The 19,217-nt window shown below is 42.0% G+C and overlaps 1 protein-coding gene across 1 annotated transcript in view; it reads right to left on the reverse strand.

Annotated features, from left to right (window-relative positions):
* Window positions 1-19,217, reverse strand: part of RAB31 (RAB31, member RAS oncogene family) — a 121,065-nt gene that overhangs the window by 4,586 nt on the left and 97,262 nt on the right. Inside the window, exon 6 of the mRNA XM_080685071.1 lies at window positions 11,607-11,716. Coding sequence (XP_080541197.1) covers window positions 11,607-11,716 — 110 coding nt within the window. The remainder of the gene's footprint in view (window positions 1-11,606; window positions 11,717-19,217) is intronic.

Below are 19,217 nucleotides of genomic sequence, written 5' to 3' on the forward strand. Positions count from 1 at the left end.
TAGTGTTAGCTAATGCCTCTAGGATATTGCATAATTATCATTTCATCTAGTTTCTTAGCAATTTTGAAATTTATAACATAGGATTGTTATCTATAATCAGGTATGTGAGTTTTATCTAAAAAAAAAAAAAAAGTTGTCTTTAGAAAAAGGCAATAGAGGCACACAGACCATAAAGGGGCACATCTAGAGTGCCCAGCACAGGTGACTGGGGAGACTGAGCCCTACAAAACACCTACTAAACAAGGCCAACCTACCAATTTCAGGAGACATAGCAGCTCTACCTAATACATAAAAACAAACATAGGAAAGCAGTCAAAATACAGTTGGAGTATGATGCAAATGAAAGCATAGAAGAAAGCCCCATAAAAAGAACTAAATGAATTGTAAGCAAGTAAACTACCAGGTACTGAGTTCAAAACAATATTTATAAAGATGCTCAAGGAACTTAGTGAGACCATCAACAACATAAAAAAAGGAACAGTCAGAAATGAAGGATACACTAACTAAAATGAAGAATAATTTACAGGGAATCAACAGTAAAGGACTCTGAGAATCAAATCAGCAATTTGGAATATGAGGAAGCAAAAAATACCCAATCAGAACAACAAAAAGAAAAAAAGAATCCCAAAATATGAAGATAGTGTAAGGAGCCTCTGGGACAACTTCAAGCATACCAACATTAGCATCATGGAGGTGCCAGAAGGAAAAGAGAGGGAGCAAGAAGTTGAAAACCTATTTTAAAAAATAATGACAGAAAACTTCCCTTACCTGGTGAAAGACATAGACATACAAGTCCAGGAAGCACAGAATCCCAAACAAGAGGAACCCAAAGAGGACCACACCAAAACACATCATAATTATTTGCCAAAGGTTAAAGACAAAGAGAGTATCTTTTTTAAAAAAATATATTTATTGTTTTGAGAGGAAGGAAGAGGGAGAGAGAGACAGAAACATCAATGATGAGATAGAATCATCGATCGGCTGCCTCCGCACACCCCACACTGGGGATCGAGCCCGCAACCCAGGCATGTGCCCTTGGCTGGAATCGAACCTGGGATCCTTCAGTCCGCAGGCTGACGCTTCATCCACCGAGCCAAACTGGCCGGGGCCAAAGAGAGAATCTTAAAAGGAGCAAGAGAAAGCAGTTAGTTACCAAGGAGCACCCATAAGACTATAAGCTGATTTCTCAACAGAAACATTGCAGGCCAGAAAGGAGTGGCAGGAAATACTCAAAGTGATGAAAAGCAAGAACGTACAACCAAGAAGACTACCCAGCAAAGCTATCATTTAGAATTGAAGGTCAGATAAAGAGTTTCACTGATAAGAAAAAGCTAAAGGAGTTCATTACCACCACACCAGTATTATATGAAATGTTAAAGGGTCTTTTTTAAAAAGAGGAAGAAAAAATAAGATAAAAAGTATGAATAATAAAATGGCAATAAATACATATCTATCAACAACTGAATCTAAAAGTCAAAATAAATGAACAAGGAATCTAATGAACAAAATAAACTGATGAATAAAATAGAACCAGAGGCATGGAAACAGAACAGACTGACAAATCTCAGAGGGAAGGGGAGAAGGAGGTGGGAAGAGATTAGCCAAATAACTTATATGCATATATGCATTACCCATGGACACAGACAATAGGGTGGTAAAGGCCTAGGGTGGGGCAGAAACCAGATGGAGAGGGGCAATGGGGGTAAAAGGGGGTGATACTCTGTATCTGTAATACTCTCAACAATAACGATTAAAAAATAAATAAACTTTTTAAAAGGCAATAGAGCCCTGGCCAAGTGGCTCAGTTGGTTGGAGTGTCATCCTGTACACCAAAAAAGGTTGTGGCTTTGATTCCCCATCAGGGCACATACCTAGGTTGAGGGTTCGATCCCTACATAGGCCCATACGGGAGGCAACTCGTCAATGTTTCTCTCACACATCAATGTTTCTCTCCCTCCCTCCCTTTCCCTTCCTCTTTCCCTCTCTCTAAAAAATCAATTTTTTAAAAAGGCAATAGAATCTGGAAATCACAAATATTTGTTGAGACAGTTTTCAAAGATTTTTATAGGCACCATCCTCACTTAATCCTGTGAAGCTGGCAGAATGGCTATATCATCACCATTGTACTATTCCTCAGAAAACTTAGATAATGTGCTGAAGGTCACATCAACCATTAGTGGCACAGGTGATTCTTTGTAAACGACATCTTAATTTTTCTGATGGATCCCAAAGCCTGTATTCTTCCCACTGTACCACATTAGCTCTCTATGCTACTTTCTCTTCCCCATGAAAAAGGCATGAAAGCTAACTCTAAAATAAGGAGATTTTAAAGTCAGCTAATTAGAATATAACTTTACTAAGAAACCAGAAATTAGAAATGGAAGGGAAATTAGTTTCAAAGATAAAGTCTTTCAATGCAACTGGATGGTACCTAAGGACCATAAAGAGAGTGAAATGCCCTGGTAGAGGCCCATTTCCACAAAAGGCAGAAATAGTTCATTTCAAAGGTATTAATGAGTTCTGTAGGTTGGGTGGTGTGGCCATTCACCAAAGCTCAACTATAAAAATTAAGGTCATTGGCAATTACCCAAAGTTCAAAATAAATGGCTCTTCATCTGATTATGGAGCAGATTAAAGGGTTGTAATAATTCCTATAGTTACTGCTTCTGCCATTTCGTATTGCCAGCAAAACTATATAAAGCTTTGCAGGCCATTCTCGAAAAAGTTCACTCCTAATCCAGTAGCAAATGAGAATGTTAAGTATGTGTTTTCCTCTTCTGGACATGCTGTGTTCTTTCATTAGTCATAATTAAAAGGAAATAAACAAAATGCTTCTTCTACTTTGTCAATCTTAAGTGAGAAATAGAAATGGTAGTTCCCAATGACTACCAATACTCTGATTTATTTAGGTCAAATCTTGCCAGTCAAATGTTACTTACTCCTTGAAAAAGGGTGTTTTGGAGGGATGATAGTGTCAAGAAACATCATTATTTAAGTTATTTAAATCAATCAATAATAGTTCAGGTGCCTCCGGAGTGTGTTATGTATCGCAATACAGACTTTTGCATTTGCATCTGAAATATTTTGGGACAAAATTATAATTCTGATTGGTGCAAGCTATTGATCTAGTTAACTAGACAAGTATTGTTTACTGATCAGTATTTTTGGCAATATCAAAATCAATACCTATACTAACATCAACTTCATGCTATGCTTATGTTGTTAACTCTAAAGATAACAAAATAGCATTAGGCTTTTAGTCCTGCTATACAAGGCTTATTCTACAAGCCTCTTGTCATGTTTTGTCCTATGAAAAGTACCCCAATTACAGAAAATATTTATACATAAGATATTCATTAAGTCACAAAAGTAGAATGAAAGTTCGAAAACAAAGAGCATACAGAAAAAAGGGAATGTTAGGGAGGCCTGTCAGCGCACACCCTTGCTCTCCCCTTCTTCCTCCCTCTTTCCTTCCTCGCACTTCTCTCCTCAATAGACAATAAGCAAGACCAGTTAGGGATGCAAGATTAAGTTAAGACCTGAGTAACGCCTCAAGGAGATTCCTCTTATTCATTTTAAACTTTTAACAATGTTTTTTGAATCAGTTTTTGAACATAGCTTCTTGGAGGCAGCAGGTTCTGTTATCTTCAGAATATTCAAAATTTCACTTAGTAGAACAAAATATTTCTCAAAAATAGAATTACTGCAGTTTTCTCACACATCATTTTTGTTCATCTGGTAGAAAGAGTTCTGAAATCTGAGAGTCCGTGTTCTAGTTTAGTGAACTTAGTCCATTTATTTAGTATCTCCAAGAGTTCCTTTCCTCACCTATAAAAAGCATATGGGAAAGTAACTTGATAACTACCACGCAATATAGATTTATGGCTATTTCAAATATGGAAAGAACTGATGACAATGGAAGGAGTCATGGCTCTGGGCACAGCTCGAGTGGAGTCTGCATGAGAAGAAACCCCTGTCTAGTGGCTCACCATGGTGGACACTCAGGGTTCCGGTACTGGGACCCGCCCTGCTCTTCTACAGAACACTCAGCCCGGGAGGTGTCCCACACAATACAGCTTCAAACAGTGATAAGAAAGGAAGCACTTCCACTTTAAGGCAGACAGAGAGGAAAGCCACGTCATAACCTTAAAAAGAGAAGGAAGCAAATGGCACTGTGAAAACACAAGAGCTTGGGATCTTATGGTCTGAATTGTTTTGAACTTACTGAAAGGTTAAGTGTACTTAGGCAAAAAAATAGTCCTGGAAAATGGCCATAGCATTTTGTACCAAGGTGATCACCTGGGAACACTGTTGAATTGGTACTAATTACCTAGGGCATAGAATAGGACACAAATATCCATACAAACATCTGAAAGGGCTGGGAGCATCAGCTGCATGTTTCCGCTCTTACAAAATGTTCTCAGAGCACACAATCTCCATAATAAGTCATCGTTCAGTGTAAACCCTAGGCCAGGGTGTTTATTTTCATAGGGTTTGAATTGTGTAAGATTGGGAAAAGTTAAAAGACACTTTTATGAAGTCCAGTTTTTCTGAAAGTTGACAGCCTAGAGAAAAAGCAGATTTTATAAATGATTCCTCAGGAATGTGATATGTGAAAAAAACAAAGTGCAAGCCTATAAATATTATCATGATTCTGGACTAGAGGCTGCAATGCTTTTACACACAACAAAAATAAAACAGTGTGCTTAGCTGCAGCTGTCCTCTCTCCTTGTGTGATGGACCAGCCATTTCCTGCATAAGCTGTAAGTCCTCCCTGTCCCTTTCTTCTCTCCTTTCATCCCAGTTCCAGTACGTGGCTTGGCTATCTTTTGTTGAGTTTTTTTTAGTGGTGCTGGTAGTTGCTGTGTAACTTCCATTTCTTGATCCTGATTTTCTGAATCATTCAGATTAGTAAATTGACCAGGTTTATTAAGACTTGGAAGTATTTACTCTTGATAATGATCCGCAAATCTCTCCATTTAGAAGGCGGGGGTGGGGGTGGAGTCCTCTACAGAACATTGCTCACAATCAGAGAGCATTGCTCTAAGAATACAGAATGGGCATGGGGGAGACACGTGTGACACTTGAAGTCACTCTCTGTAGCGGTTCCTTTGCTATAGTAAAGAGGACAGTGTTGGAATTACTAGATGACCTTGAATATTAGAATACAGAGTCTAATATCTACACAGAGCATGAATGGAGGAGGAGACGGGAAGAGAATTTAGTCAGAAGGCTTGCACAAAGTCCAGGTCAGGGATTAAGAGAGCCTTCAGCCCTAGCTGGTTTGGCTCAGTGGACAGAGCGTTGGCCTGCGGACCAAAGGATCCCAGGTTTGATTCCGGTCAAGGGCACATGCCCAGGGTTGTGGCTCAATCCCCAGTGGGGGGCATGCGGGAGGCAGCCGATCAATGATTCTCTCTCATCATTGATGTTTCTCTCTCTCCCTCTCTGAAATCAATAAAACTATATTTAAAAAAGAGAGAGCCTTCATCTGGGTGCAGTTGAGGGAAACAGAAAACAAAGATGGAAAGAGAACTGTAGCAAGACACTTGGCAGTGTGATAACTGATTGGATGTAGGAAGGTAAAGAAATAAATGAAAAACAATAACAAAGTTAAAGGTGTAGGGACCTGGAGGAAGGTGATACACCAACGAAGAGGGAAGGAAGGGGAAGGTCACCATTGCTGTCAGTCCAAATTAAATACCAAGTGTCTTAAACATGGAAGGTTTGAGTGACTCAAATCATTAGGCTTCTTGACCATTCAAAGGTTTCTGTCTCCTCCCCCACACACTGATTTATTTTTCAAATAAATAGACTATTTGGGGAGGGCAGTTTTAGATTTATAGAAATATTTGAACATAAAGTATAGAGAGTTCCCACATATTCCCCCCCACCCCCCATCCCAATTTCTCTAATTTTAACATCCTGCAATAGTATGGAACATTTACTATAATTAATGACTATTATTGCTCATTATTATTCATCAAAGCCCATAGTTTACTTTAGGGTTCACTCTTAGTGTTGCACATTCTATGGGTTTTAATAAATGTATAATGGTATGTATCCACCATTACAATATCACACAGAATAGTTCCACTGCCCTAAAAATCCTCTATGCTCTACCTCGTAATCTCTCCCTTCCTCCAAGTCCCTCGCAACCCTTGATAGCACTGTCTCCACAGTTTGCCTTTCCCAGATGTCATTTAGAAGTAATCATACAGTGTGTGGGCTTTCAGATTGTCTTCTTTCACTTGTAATATGCATTTAAAGTTCTTCCATGTCTTTTTTGTGGCCTGAGATTTCATTGTATTGTTTTTTGTTATTGACACTATTACAGATGCCCGCCCCCGCCTCATTTTCCCTCCCTTTATCCATCTCCACCCAGCATGAGCTCCCCCACCCCCAATTCTGGCCTTCACCACACTGTTGTCTGTGTCCAGGGGCTATGCATATATGTTCTTTGGCTAATCTCTTCACCTTTTAAAATCCAGTCTCCCCCACCTCCCTCCCCTCTGACCTCTGTCAGTCTGTTCCATATATCCATACCCCTGATTCTATTTTGTTCATCTGCTTATTTTGTTCATTAAATAATGCATAGAAGTGATCGTATGGCATTTGTCTTTCTCTGTCTGGCTTATTTCACTTAATATAATATCCATCATGCTGTTGCAAAAGGTAAGAGTTCCTTCTTTTTCACAGCCTTGTAGTATTCCCTTCAAAATAATACAGGCAGGGGGGTGAGGAGGTGAGGTAGTGATGAAATCAGCCTGGTTATGTGTACATGACGGTTCACTATATTACACAGTATACTGGTACATATGTTTAAAATTTTCCAGGATAAAGTCTTTTTTAAAGTTCCCTATAATCTCATCACCATAAAGCAACCACTGTTAACATTTTAATGTGCATATATCTTTACCCGGAAGAATATATTATTTACTTTTATATACCATATGGTTCACAATTTAAAAAATCAGGATATAACACAAACCACTCTAACTTTTGTTTCACACTCAATAATTTATCTTTCTATGCCAGTAAATCCAGATTTACATCATCATTTTAATCACTAGCTTATATTAGTGTACCAGGATTTTTAAAAAACGATTTCCCAACTTTTGGACAGTTAAATCATTTCCTGTTTTTCACCATGATGAATAATGTTCCCATTTAAACCACTGTTTGCAGAAAGAAGTGATATGTCAGGACTGTGCACAGACTACCCAAAACAGCGCAGCACCTATGTCCTTTCCAGGGTAGTTTCAGGCTTTGAAAATCCTATCTAATAAAAGAGAAACATGCAAATTGACCATACCTCCGCTACCCCCACAAGCCACGCCCACCAGCCAATCAGGAGCGAGTGAGTATGCAAATTAACCCAACAAATATGGCGGCAGCCACAGAGCGGGAGCAAGCAGGAAGCTTGGGTTGCCCCCAGCATGGGAGGAAGCCAAGCTTCCCGTCCACCCTGGCTGGCCCTGGCCTCTGCTCAAGGCTACAAAGTTTCAATTATAGAAGATAAATAAATCCCAGATACCAGGGCCTCCGCTTGGATCGCTGGGGGGTGTGGCCAGCCTGCAAACCACCACAGGCCCCTCACCCAGGCCGCCCCAAGCCCCAAGGGAACCCCCACCCTGATCCGGGACACCCTTCAGGGCAAACCAGCCAGCTCCCACCGGTGAACCAGGCCTCTATCCTATCTAATAAAAGAGTAATATGCAAATTGACCATCACTCCAACACACAAGATGGCTGCCCCCACATGGACACAAGGTGGCCGCCACAAGATGACCAGCAAGGGAGGGCAGTTGGGAGGGACCAGGCCAGCAGGGGAGGGCAGTTGGGAGGGACCAGGCCTGCAAGGGAGGGCAGTTGGGGGTGATCAGGCCAGCAGGGGAGGGCAGCTGGGAGGGCCCAGGCCTGCAAGGAAGGGCAGTTGGGGGTGATCAAGCCTGTAGGGGAGGGCAGTTAGGGGTGACCAGGCCAGCAGAGGAGGGAAGTTGGGGGCAACCAGGTCTGCAGGGAAGGTCAGTTGGGGGGGACCTAGGCCTGCAGGGGAGGGTAGTTGGGGGTGACCAGGCCTTCAGGGGAGGGCAGTTAGGAGTGACCAGGCCTGCAGGGGAGGGCAGTTAGGGGCAATCAGGCTGGCAGGGGAGCAGTTAGGCATCAATCAGGCTGGCAGCGGAGGGGTTAGGGAGTGATCAGGCTGGCAGGCAGAAGTGGTTAGGGGCAATCAGGAAGGCAGCAGGCGAGCAGTTGGGAGCCAGCAGTCCTGATTGTGAGAGGGATGTCCGACTGCCTGTTAAGGCCTGATCCTGGTAGGATCGGGCCTAAACAGGCAGTCGGACATCCCTTGAGGGGTCCCAGATTGGATAGGGTGCAGGCTGGGCTGAGGGACACACCCCCGTGCACGAATTTTGTGCACCAGGCCTCTAGTAGATAATATTTCCAATTAGAAAATATATTAACTCATGTTAAGAAAACAGTTGATTCCTTTCTGGTTTATGAGCACTCTAAGAATATAAAAGAGAAATATTTATCTCTTTATTCAAGTCAATATGAATTAGTTCTGTTTAAGCATCCCTTTTTAAAAGGGCTTTTATTCTCATTGCTCTTTCTTGATTTGTTTTTTTATTGCATCTTTTCTCCCAGGCACATTTGTCTCTGGAAAATTGCTTTGGGGAGCATAGATGTCAGCAATATATCTTCCTATTCTGAACTCAGAGAGAAAGAAGCACATGTAATACAAGTAGAAACAGGGAAAAGGAAAATAAATGAAATGTCTGTTGCCATATATTTAGGTGTACTTGGTACTGTGTTTTAAATTAACCTGTAATTCGGCTATAACACATGATTCAGAAGAAATTCACCTGAAGAAGTAGAAAGGCTGGGAAGGCACCAGCACTCACAGTATATACCTGCAGAGGCTTCTTTGCAAAGGCACTTACAATCACAGTATAATGAAACAGAAACAGTTGTCTATTTGACATGAAAGATGAGGGGATACAGTATTCTACAGCTTCTACAGGAATTATTTGAAGCCCCAATTCCCCAGTGCTTTGAATAAAGCTTGTTTTCTCTTAAATGAATAGAACAGTAGGATCTCAGGAATTCCTTAGTCCAAGTCCCCACCTTTGAGTCATAAGACCTCATATACATGAAGGCATTTATACTGGCTGGACCATACAAAGAAATATCTTTTAAATTAAGATATCGATTCTTACTGCTTATGTTTATTTTACTCTTTGAGGGCTTTATTTCATTTGGGATTTTAATAATGACTTACATAGACCTCGGAAAGTCTCCTAGCTTGCGGAGAAATCTCCAGCTGCATTTGAGGTATACGGAGTGCTGCGCTTCCTTCGCTGAGCACTGCCATCTGCACAGTCTGCCTTCTAGGGGCTAAAGCAAGAGAGAGCTCTAGAAAATACAAGGAGCTGCACAAAGGAAAGGGGTGGAAGTCACAGTCATCAGGAGCTACCTGGCTTCGTTAATGAAAAGCATTAATAAAAACAAACTATTTAATAGCTGCACAATTAGCCTAATCTACCAGAAAGGCCAAATGCCGCCAGAAAAAGAATGAGTTTGACCTCAGGAAATATGAGGTTAATGGAATGAGTTCAAACCAAACCCTGTCAGATGTCACCCAGAGTTACCCAGCTGTGGAGGGCAGCTGAGCAGTTTCTTCACCACAGAGCACTGCACCCACTGCCCATTTTCCGGGAAGGAGCAGGAGAATGGGAATATGGGGTTTCCAACATAAAATGACAGCCCTAGCACTCCAGAGTTCAACCACTCAGGTCGACCATCTAGAAGTCTGTTGAGAGTGTGAAATAACAGCAAGACAATGAGTCCTCCTGAAGGAGACAGGAAGGAAAGGTGGTGTAGACCCAGAGAACAAGAAGGACGGGCTGCATTCTTCTCTGCATTTCTGTATCATGCAAGTAACCCAGTCAGGGTTCCTCATCTCCAGCGAATTCTCCATCAAGCCAAAAGAAACAAACAAAATATTCCCTGCTGTGGGTTCTCAGAGTCTGAAGTAATGAACCAAAACCAGTTAAAAGGAAATCAAATCTGTTCTGGGAAGCAACGGTCCCTCTGACTTTGAGAGCACCGCCAACGATGATCTCAGAGAGATCAAACTATCAGTTTCCCTTCTGAAATTCCCTTCTGGAACTGTCTGGAGCCAAGATATTTGAGAACTGCCAACTGTTCAGGAGTTCAACTTTTCCTAAGGTGACCCAAAGACTTCGAGTCCCAGAACCTCAACAAACACTTATACCTCTTTCAAGTCCCCAGTTGTGCTCGAAGGTATCTCAGGACAGTTTCCCAAGATCGCTGCTGGCAAGTAGCTCTCTGAGGGGACCCAGAATGAAACATCATTATCGGAGAAGTTGTAAAGGCGAAAACCTGGCCCACCAGCTGGGAAACAGCTCTTAGGTAGAGGTTATTAATGGGGAAGCAGCATAAAGAAAGGGAAACATAACATTACCCAGAACTGGAGATGAAGAAGGGAGCCATCACCCTCCATGACTTAGCTGATCAGAAATGAGGAAAATATTTACAAATAGACTCTCCATCCAATTCCCAATTTCAGGTCACGTGGGATGGAGAGACTTGATGGTGATCAACAAGCAAAAGAAAGTACAAAAGTTCCTTTTGTTTCGTTTGCCTAGAGTCATTCTGTTTAATGGGTGACTTCAGTTTTCTATACCTCTTCAATATCTATTTTATTTCTCCTCCCCTCAACATACTGATATATGAGGGAAAGCAGTTTGCCAGCCAAAAACATGCCTTTTGAGATACTGGTTATTTTAAGCTGGTTATTCTTAAGAAAAGAAAGACTAAGGAAAAAACCTTTGGCCTTCCTCCTAACTGCCTAAAAGAATTTAGATAGAGGCCTGCTCCAGGAAGGGAGCTATTATTACAGATCACTATAGTGGTGAAATGCAGCAAGGCCCATTCGATCAGTCTTCTCTGTGTCCCACTGTAAAGATGGCCCAGCAAACATCTGTTTACCAAACATTTGCTTTTCCATCTCCATGTGGGTTGCCTTCCTCCCCTTCGAATTCCCAAACTAAAACCCGCCTACCCGCCCGCCCCTTCTCTCCTTAGCTCAAAATAGCATATAAGCCTCAACTGCCAATTCTGTCCTAGGGGGCCCATATTCTTATAAAGCCCCCATATGTACATACATAAGAAATTTGGTCATTTTCTCTTGTTCATCGGTCTCATGTCAATTTCATTAGTTCAGCCAGAACTTAAGTTGGTAGAAGGCAAATTAGATTTTCCACTCTCACACATAAAATACTGTAGAATACATAATTTTTAAATAAAAATAAATTTTATTTTGCAACAGAGTTACTTCCTTTTTATTCATAAAACATAGAATTACCAAGTTAAAGAACAGAATTTTGGAAATTTGGGTTTGGGAGACACAATATAGGTCAGTATTGACAAGTTCATGCTTGTAGGTTTTATATCCACATCATCAAACAAATTCACACAGAGGAAAATCTCTACTTGAGAGCTCTGTGATTTCATCCTTTGACTCTCAGAGGCATAAAAACCGTGAACTAAGTTAAAAACATGATTTCAGGTACTTACTGATTCCTTGAAAGAGTTCTTCAATATTGATAGCATTTTTTGCACTTGTTTCAACAACGATGGCACCTATGGATTCAGCGTATTCCTTCGCATCCTTCAAGGGAACCTCCCTGGAAAAGAGGTGAAACCCAGTCAGAAATGAATGTTCATTTGTAAAATATAAATAACCCCAAAAGGCCAAACAAAAAGCTCATGTGGAAACAGCTCCGTTACTTTCCTGGAGAATATCAACTCCATCGCGCAACAAGTATTAAAAACCTAATATGAATGAGACTTTTTAAAGTTTAAAACCTGGTCTCTGGCATCTATAAAGACAAGATATGCAAATATAACATATTGTCCAGTCCCACAGAAGTAAAGAATTCCAGAACAGTGGGAAAAATCATTATGTACACACTCCAGCTTTCCGAGGTAGGGTTGATTTCAAACATTTTCCCCCATAATAATGATTCAGTATTTTTTTAAATGTGTGTGCACCCATTTGTGTGCATGTTTCTATAAGACTCCATTATATCATTTTTCACAAATCAGACAAAATATGTGGCATGATTTGAAAGTTTGGAAATGAACATGTTATAGCTACAATAGCTACGATGCAGTATAGCATATTTGAACTTAGAGTTTTAAATGGCTGTTCCTGCAAAGGTTTTAGGACATGAACTCTATTTAAATGAACAATCTAAAAAGGCATTTATTGATCTACTTTTTATGTAAAGACACTGTGGTGAATCTAAAGATTAAAAAGTCACAGTTCCGATTCTCCAGAAGTTAATTCATTTATCCAACAAATATTAATTGAGCAGTTATGGTATGCCAGTCCTTGTAGGGGCTAGAGAAAACACCAGCCCTTGCCTTCTGGAACCTACATTTGCGAGCAAAGGCAAACACATCCACAGTCACTCTATTCCACAACGTTGTAACATCTGCAATATTAAGATAAGCCGTAGAGGGGTAGAAAGTGGTGCATTTTGATCAGTGGAACTGAAGGAGATGAGTTGGAGGAGGTCCCCTGAAATGCGGCCATGCAGGACAGAGAGAACACAGGTGAGAACTGTGATGCAACAGCCTGACAAAGGCCCACGGTGAGGAGCACCCTCAGCCCCAGAGACTATTGAAAGTCGATCTGCACCCAATCCTGCCTTGGGTGTAACAGTGGATTTACAAATGAACGACATGGTGTCTGAGAGAAAGTCCGGCAGGGACTGTGGCAGGTGGGCAGGAAAGCACGCGGTGGCCAATGCAGAACTGTGACAGGGTCCACTAGGAAGCTCCGTATCTAGGAAAACACAATGCACACAATGGACTAGAGTGGGGCAGCGAGGAGGAGGAGAAGAATCCGGAAGCTCCTCTAATGCGGGCAAGAGAGAACACAATGCTGGCCTGGGAGGGCTACAGGAGAAGAAAAAGGGAGGACAGAAAATCAAAACTGGGAGGGGGCAGTGAAGGGACCTTCCCCATCTTTTTATCTCCTTCCCTTTCCTCCATCCTCTCCAATTTCCTCATGAATGGCTACTACTCGTTTATAAAGCTATTGGGAAATTGCTATCTTGGCATTTAAATTCTTTACGACCCCAAATCGGATGAGAGGGGAACTTTTCAGGTACTTGCTGGAAAAGGGCCAAACCAGAGCCTACCGTATTAAATAAAGATGGCTGTCCTGGGATTCCACACCAGAGGAGAGAGGCCTCCTAAGCCAGGCCAGCTGGAACCTGTACTTCATAATCCTCCTTACCACAGACAAGCCCCAGCACCCCACACCTTCCAGAATGGCTGCCATCAATAAATCAACAAACAAGTGCTGATGAGGATGTGGAGAAAAGGGAAAACTAGTGCATTGTTGGTGGGAATGCAAATGGGTGCAGCCACTTTAGAAAACAGTATGGAGTTTCCTCAGAAAATTAAAAATGGAGCTGCCATTTGACCCAGTGATCCCACTTCTGGAAATATATCCTAAGAAACTAGAAACACCAATCAGAATATATGCACCCCTATGTTCACTGCAGCATTATAATTGCCAAGCTCTGGAAACAGCCCAAGTGCCCATCAGCAGATGAGTGGATTAAAAACTGTCATACATCTACACAATGGAATACTACGCTGCAGTAAAAAAGAAGGAACTCCTACCCTTTGCAACAGCATGGATGGACCTGGAGATTAATATGCTAAGCAAAATAAGCCAGTCAGAGAAAGATAAATACCTTATGATCTCACTTTTTATGGAATCTAGTGAACAAAATAAACTGACGAACAAAACAGAACCAGAGGCATGGATACATGGAACAGACTGACAGAGGTCAGAAGGAAGGGAGTGGTGAGGACTGGATAAAGAAGGGGAAGGAATTAGCTAAAGAATATATATGTATAACCCATGGACACAGGCAACAGTGTAGTGAAGGTAGGGGCAGGGGTGCTGGGCAAGGGGAGAAAAATGGGGACATCTGTGATAGTGTGAACAATTAAAAAAAACACGAGCTGAGTGATGGGAATCATTCCGGTCAGGATAGGGGAGGGGTGACTGTCTCAACAGTGGGCACTGCAGTAGAGCATTTTAGGAACTCCTACCACTGCAAGGCCTGTGGTAACAGGCTCAGAGGGCTGGAGACACCACCCTCTCCCCTCCGTATCTAGACGTTATCTCCCTGTTGAGCTAGCTTGTCATCGCTACTTGAACAGCAGATGCGCTTCACAATAGTAACTTGTCACAGCCTGATAAACGGTCTTTCACCCGCAGATCGGCCACTCCTTCCATAAACCTTCCACTTACCAAGTAAGAAATCATGGAGGCGCCCACGGGCTTCCCCTCTCTCATCCCCCAACGCTAAGTAATGAAGCTTAACCTCCTTGGCAGCCTCCCCTCTACTGTCCCCGCCTCTGCCCGCGTTCAGGCCTTCATTTGGGACTCGGATTTCTGCAGTTGCTTTGTTGTGTACTGGGTTAAGATGATTTCACATCCACTTGCTTATGACTTAAATGAAGTTCTGTTAATCCACTTGTTTATGACCCCCCAAAAGTTATTTGATATAAGAATAAAGTAAGTCCTGCCAGGATGTCATCATTCGACATCTGTTCATCACTGATAAGCAACCAGCTGCCGAGGGGTCCCTTCTTATCAATGAGAACACATGGAGAAGCAACTATGGGCCAAGGGGACATTTAGACCACATATATGGAGAGTTTGCAAGGACTATTTGAGAGGGGCCTTCCCTCCTGTCTTGGGGAGGCACTCCTCCTAGCCAGTGGTGACAGGCTGCAACCCTGGGAAAGAGATCAGCTCGCCCATCGACACTGGTATCTTCATTCCCTAGCAAAACGCTCTAGTAACTGGAGACGTTTACTCTGCGCTGGCAGCTGGAAATCTGGGAATTAGTCAGTCGGTCACTGACTCTCCCAAGTGCCTCCCTGGACTTTATTCCTTCATACTCCACACCCCCACCCCACCCCCACCCCCATCCCCCACTTGCCTGGAACAATGGTCTGATTAATGTGTCATTTGTTTGGCGTACATTATTTATTTGGCTTATTAAAAAATATTATCCTATATGCTACTGGCCTGTGAAATTATTATAATTCCCACAGCAAAGCTGTGCTAAACAAATTGCTGGCAAAGTCAACTCAGTTTCTGGCCGTAACACTTATGCTGTCTCCCCACAACAAAACTAAACATGCTTCTCTAACTGGTCCTCCAGCCTCCTACAATTCACTACCCACATGCCCATCATGGGTATCTTTCAAAACTGCAAATCTATCAAGTATTCATGTGAATGGAATTCTTCTATATACCGATTGCCTCAGAATAAAACCCAACGCGTAGCAGAACAAGGCTTGCTGTCTCATTCCCCCCGTTCACACCCGACGTTACAGCTATTCCAAGCAAGTGGTCATTCTGGGAACTTACTGTGCTTGTGTCTGTTTCTGGGCCATGCACCTGCTCTTCCCCCGTCCACCCCTCCCCATTCTCTTGGAACTCTTCCACTGTGGCCTCCTGGAGAGCTCAGTCCAGCATTCCTTCTTTCCAGAGAAAATGCTCTTCCCCCTTGCCCTTAACACCCGTGCATATGCAAACATAATACTATCATTCTCGTGAGGTTGTGTGGCTCAAAAATAGGCTGTGGATTTCTGGATATCAGGACCATGGTTTTTGTTTGAGTGTGCCGGGATCATAACACTGCATGGCACCTAGGAGGCAATCAATGAGTATTTGTTAACTGATTGAATGACAAAATCATCCCCAAATTACCTTCAGCAGAGAGGAGGATTTGGGTAGAGGAAGGTCTCCATGTGGACTTACGGGAAAGCGTGGGGAGTGTTGAGAATGTCAACTGAAAAAGTCCTGAAGGCAGAGGCTCATCCACCCTTCTAAATGGGCCAGGAGGGAGGCCTAGGGGTGCAAGCAACATAAAAGGGGGAATCTCCTGCTAGACCCAGACTCTGATGTTAATCAGCTTACATCCCAGTATGATCCACACATCAGCCTGTCGTGTGTCTCAGACACAGAGTCTGAGCTGGCCACAGCACTCATAGGCTCTAGGCAGGGGAGGGAGGTCAGGAAACAACATTCCTGTGGGCCCCAGATTTTTCAACAGGCTGTTCTGACCAATAACGGTCCTTGTTTTGTTGGTCATGGGTGGAACCTGGCAACATGGCAGCTGACTCATTCTAATTCCAAGGCTGTTTAATTGTCCATGATCCTCCTCCACTGATGGAAGGGAGAGATGGGGACAGGTACACCAAGAGGCATTCCTGAAACCCTACCTGTAAGGGAGAGGATCAGATCAGCAGGCTAAGGTAGAATAATGCTCTATGCCTCCTAGGGGTTCCCTGGGAAGGTTCAGTTCCCTGGGTTCCTTCTGAAAGTCAGTGGAGACAGATGACTTCCACTGAGCCCACGTATGCTGAAGGGTATGCTCTAGCCATGGGTTATGAGTTCAGAATCTCTCACAGATAACCTAGGAAGTAGCTGATGGGAGAAAGGCAGTTCAAGTGTGTTGCTCAGAGAATAAGTCTATTGTCTCCTTCAATAGACAGCCCCTTCAAGTCCACTTTCCTCGGTTCTTATGCTCCTTATTCTCCCTGATGGGGCAAATGCTTGACAACAATTTTAAATGTTAAGTTGATATTATAAAGTGCTCAAAACAATACCTGCCCCATACTAAGTGGCATATCAGTGTCTCTTTACAAAGCTGTATCAGCAAGGGTGATGACATGACACCATTTTCTTACAGAATACTAAAAAGAGTGAGGAAATGATGCAAATAGAGGAAACAAGTAAACAGGAGGCTCCACCTACTTCAAAGTCTGAAGGCCTTTCATAGGTGTATTTGATTCAACCCCTTCATTTCATGGCCCCAGAAGTCTCCCAGTCTAGTCATTACCATTCCACAGAAGAATGAGGGAACACAGGCTATATCTGCCAACTTGTTAAATGCAGTAATTTCCATAAATCATGCCAAAAGTAAAATTGTATTATATTTTAAAGTCCTTTCTCCCTATGAAAAACCTGACATTAATTCTGAGTAACTTTTATTCAAAGACAGTGAGCAGTTTTTTATATTTCTTGTTCTGTGACATTCTTGTGCATGTTCTCTGTCACTTTGGTTTGAGTTGTTAGAATTCTTTTTTTATTTGAAAGTGCTCTTTGCATATTAAAGAATCTAGCCCTATGTAATATAGTGTCCACATTTCTCTCAGCTTATCATTTGTGTTTAATCTTGTTTGTGGCATTTTTGCCACACAAAAGTATAAGTCAGACTTAGTGATCATTTTCCTCCCTAACTTCTGAGTTCTATATCATGATTAAAGTTCATTACAATTTTCAAGATTGTTTTTAAAGTTCACCTCCTTTCTCTAATTTTTATGAATTTGTTATTTTACATTTAAATTCTTGTTCATTGTAAAACTATTTTTCCCTATGACCAGCTAATTACACCTAAGTGATTTATTAAATTATTAAATTGTGTTATGATTACAGTACTCAGTACAGTAACATGATATATAGGTTTGTAGCCTAGGATCAACAGGTTGTACCATATATTCTCGATATGCAGTGGGCTATACCATCTAGGTTTATATAAGTGCCCTGTATGGTGTTCACACAAGGATGAAATTGCCTAATGACACCATTTCTCAGAACATATCCTCATCGTTAAAGCATGACTGTACATTTCTCAGACATGATTTTATAAGTGATAAAATAACAGTGCTCTCACAAGTTCTTCCCAAACAAAATCTTTGGTGGTTCAGATAGGTTCTAGTTGTATATGTTGTATTTTTTTTCTTTTTTTTAAAAAGTATGTTTATTGATTTTTTACAGGGAGGAAGGGAGAGGGATAGAGAGTTAGAAACATCGATCAGCTGTCTCCTGCACACTCCCTGCTGGGTATGTGCCCGCAACCAAGGTACATGCCCTTGACCAGAATCGAACCTGGGACCCTTGAGTCCGCAGGCTGACGCTCTATCCACTGAGCCAAACCGGTTAGGGCTATATGTTGTATTTTTAAACACCATAACAGCAATAACTAAGCATTTTATATTCTTCCAGACTTCTGGAATACAACTCATTTAAAAATGTTTGCCCTGGATTTTTAGTCTCTGCTCCAGCCACAGCCCCTTGCCAAGGTCAAGCTTAAACAACCAACTAAGCCATGACTGTGTAGCAAGCCAACAGTGAGCAGGAGACAGCTGCTAAATGTCTGGTGGAACTATTTTTTTGTCAAAACCATCCCACATGTTTAAGCTATTCTAGCCAAAAGCAATGGAAACCATTCACAACATTCCATCAAAATTCAGGAGAGGAAGGCTGCAGGCTGTATGCAGAAGCTGTGTGTGCCATGAAGCAGCCTTTGTCTTCCCCACTCCCTCCTGTCTTAGCCACTGAAATGAATAACCAGGGACTGCTGTGCTCCCATTAGCTCATATTTTGTCTAAATATCCAAGATATTCATGCAACACACAGATGAGGCAACCACTTTAGCAATAATTAAAGCAGCAAAATCTCTTTAAAATCTCACATGTGTTTTTTTGTTTTGGGTTTTTTTTTAGATAACTGGGTTGGCTTATTTGTGAGGTGAAGCTAACACTAAAATGAATATTTAAAAAAAGAAAAACAAAACAAAGGATTGCCACCTTCACAATTATTATCTGATTGGGCAATAACCTTTTACAGTGATCAAAGCACCTGATATGTGTACCCTGGGAAGAATTCCTGTTCCCATGGGGCCTTGCCTGTGTATTAACGTGTGTCCATAACTGCTATTCACCTGGGGCCAAGTTCCTGGTGTCAAGTTCTAACAAGCAGTGTCAGGTTCTTACCACAGACTGAAATGGATTGTTTCTCATAACGAGTGTCAGAATTTAAATCGAATGAGGACCAAACAGAAAGCACAGGTTCTCTAGGGGACCTGGCCATTCCTTGGCCTCTTAATAATCCTTCTCCAGACAGAAGTTTGGTCTAGTCCTGAAGAGGCCTGAGAGAACCACAGGAAAGAATCATTAGCTCCAAATGCTCTGAGCAGAATCAAATCAGCTGTCATTTTCTCTCAGTATTTCAGAAATTATTCTCCCTCCTGGATCCTGTTCACACTTCTTATGAGATACAATATAGCACGATGGTCA

Source organism: Plecotus auritus (assembly GCF_963455305.1).
Source record: "Plecotus auritus genome assembly, chromosome: 8".
In the NCBI taxonomy this organism is placed as follows: domain Eukaryota; kingdom Metazoa; phylum Chordata; class Mammalia; order Chiroptera; family Vespertilionidae; genus Plecotus; species Plecotus auritus.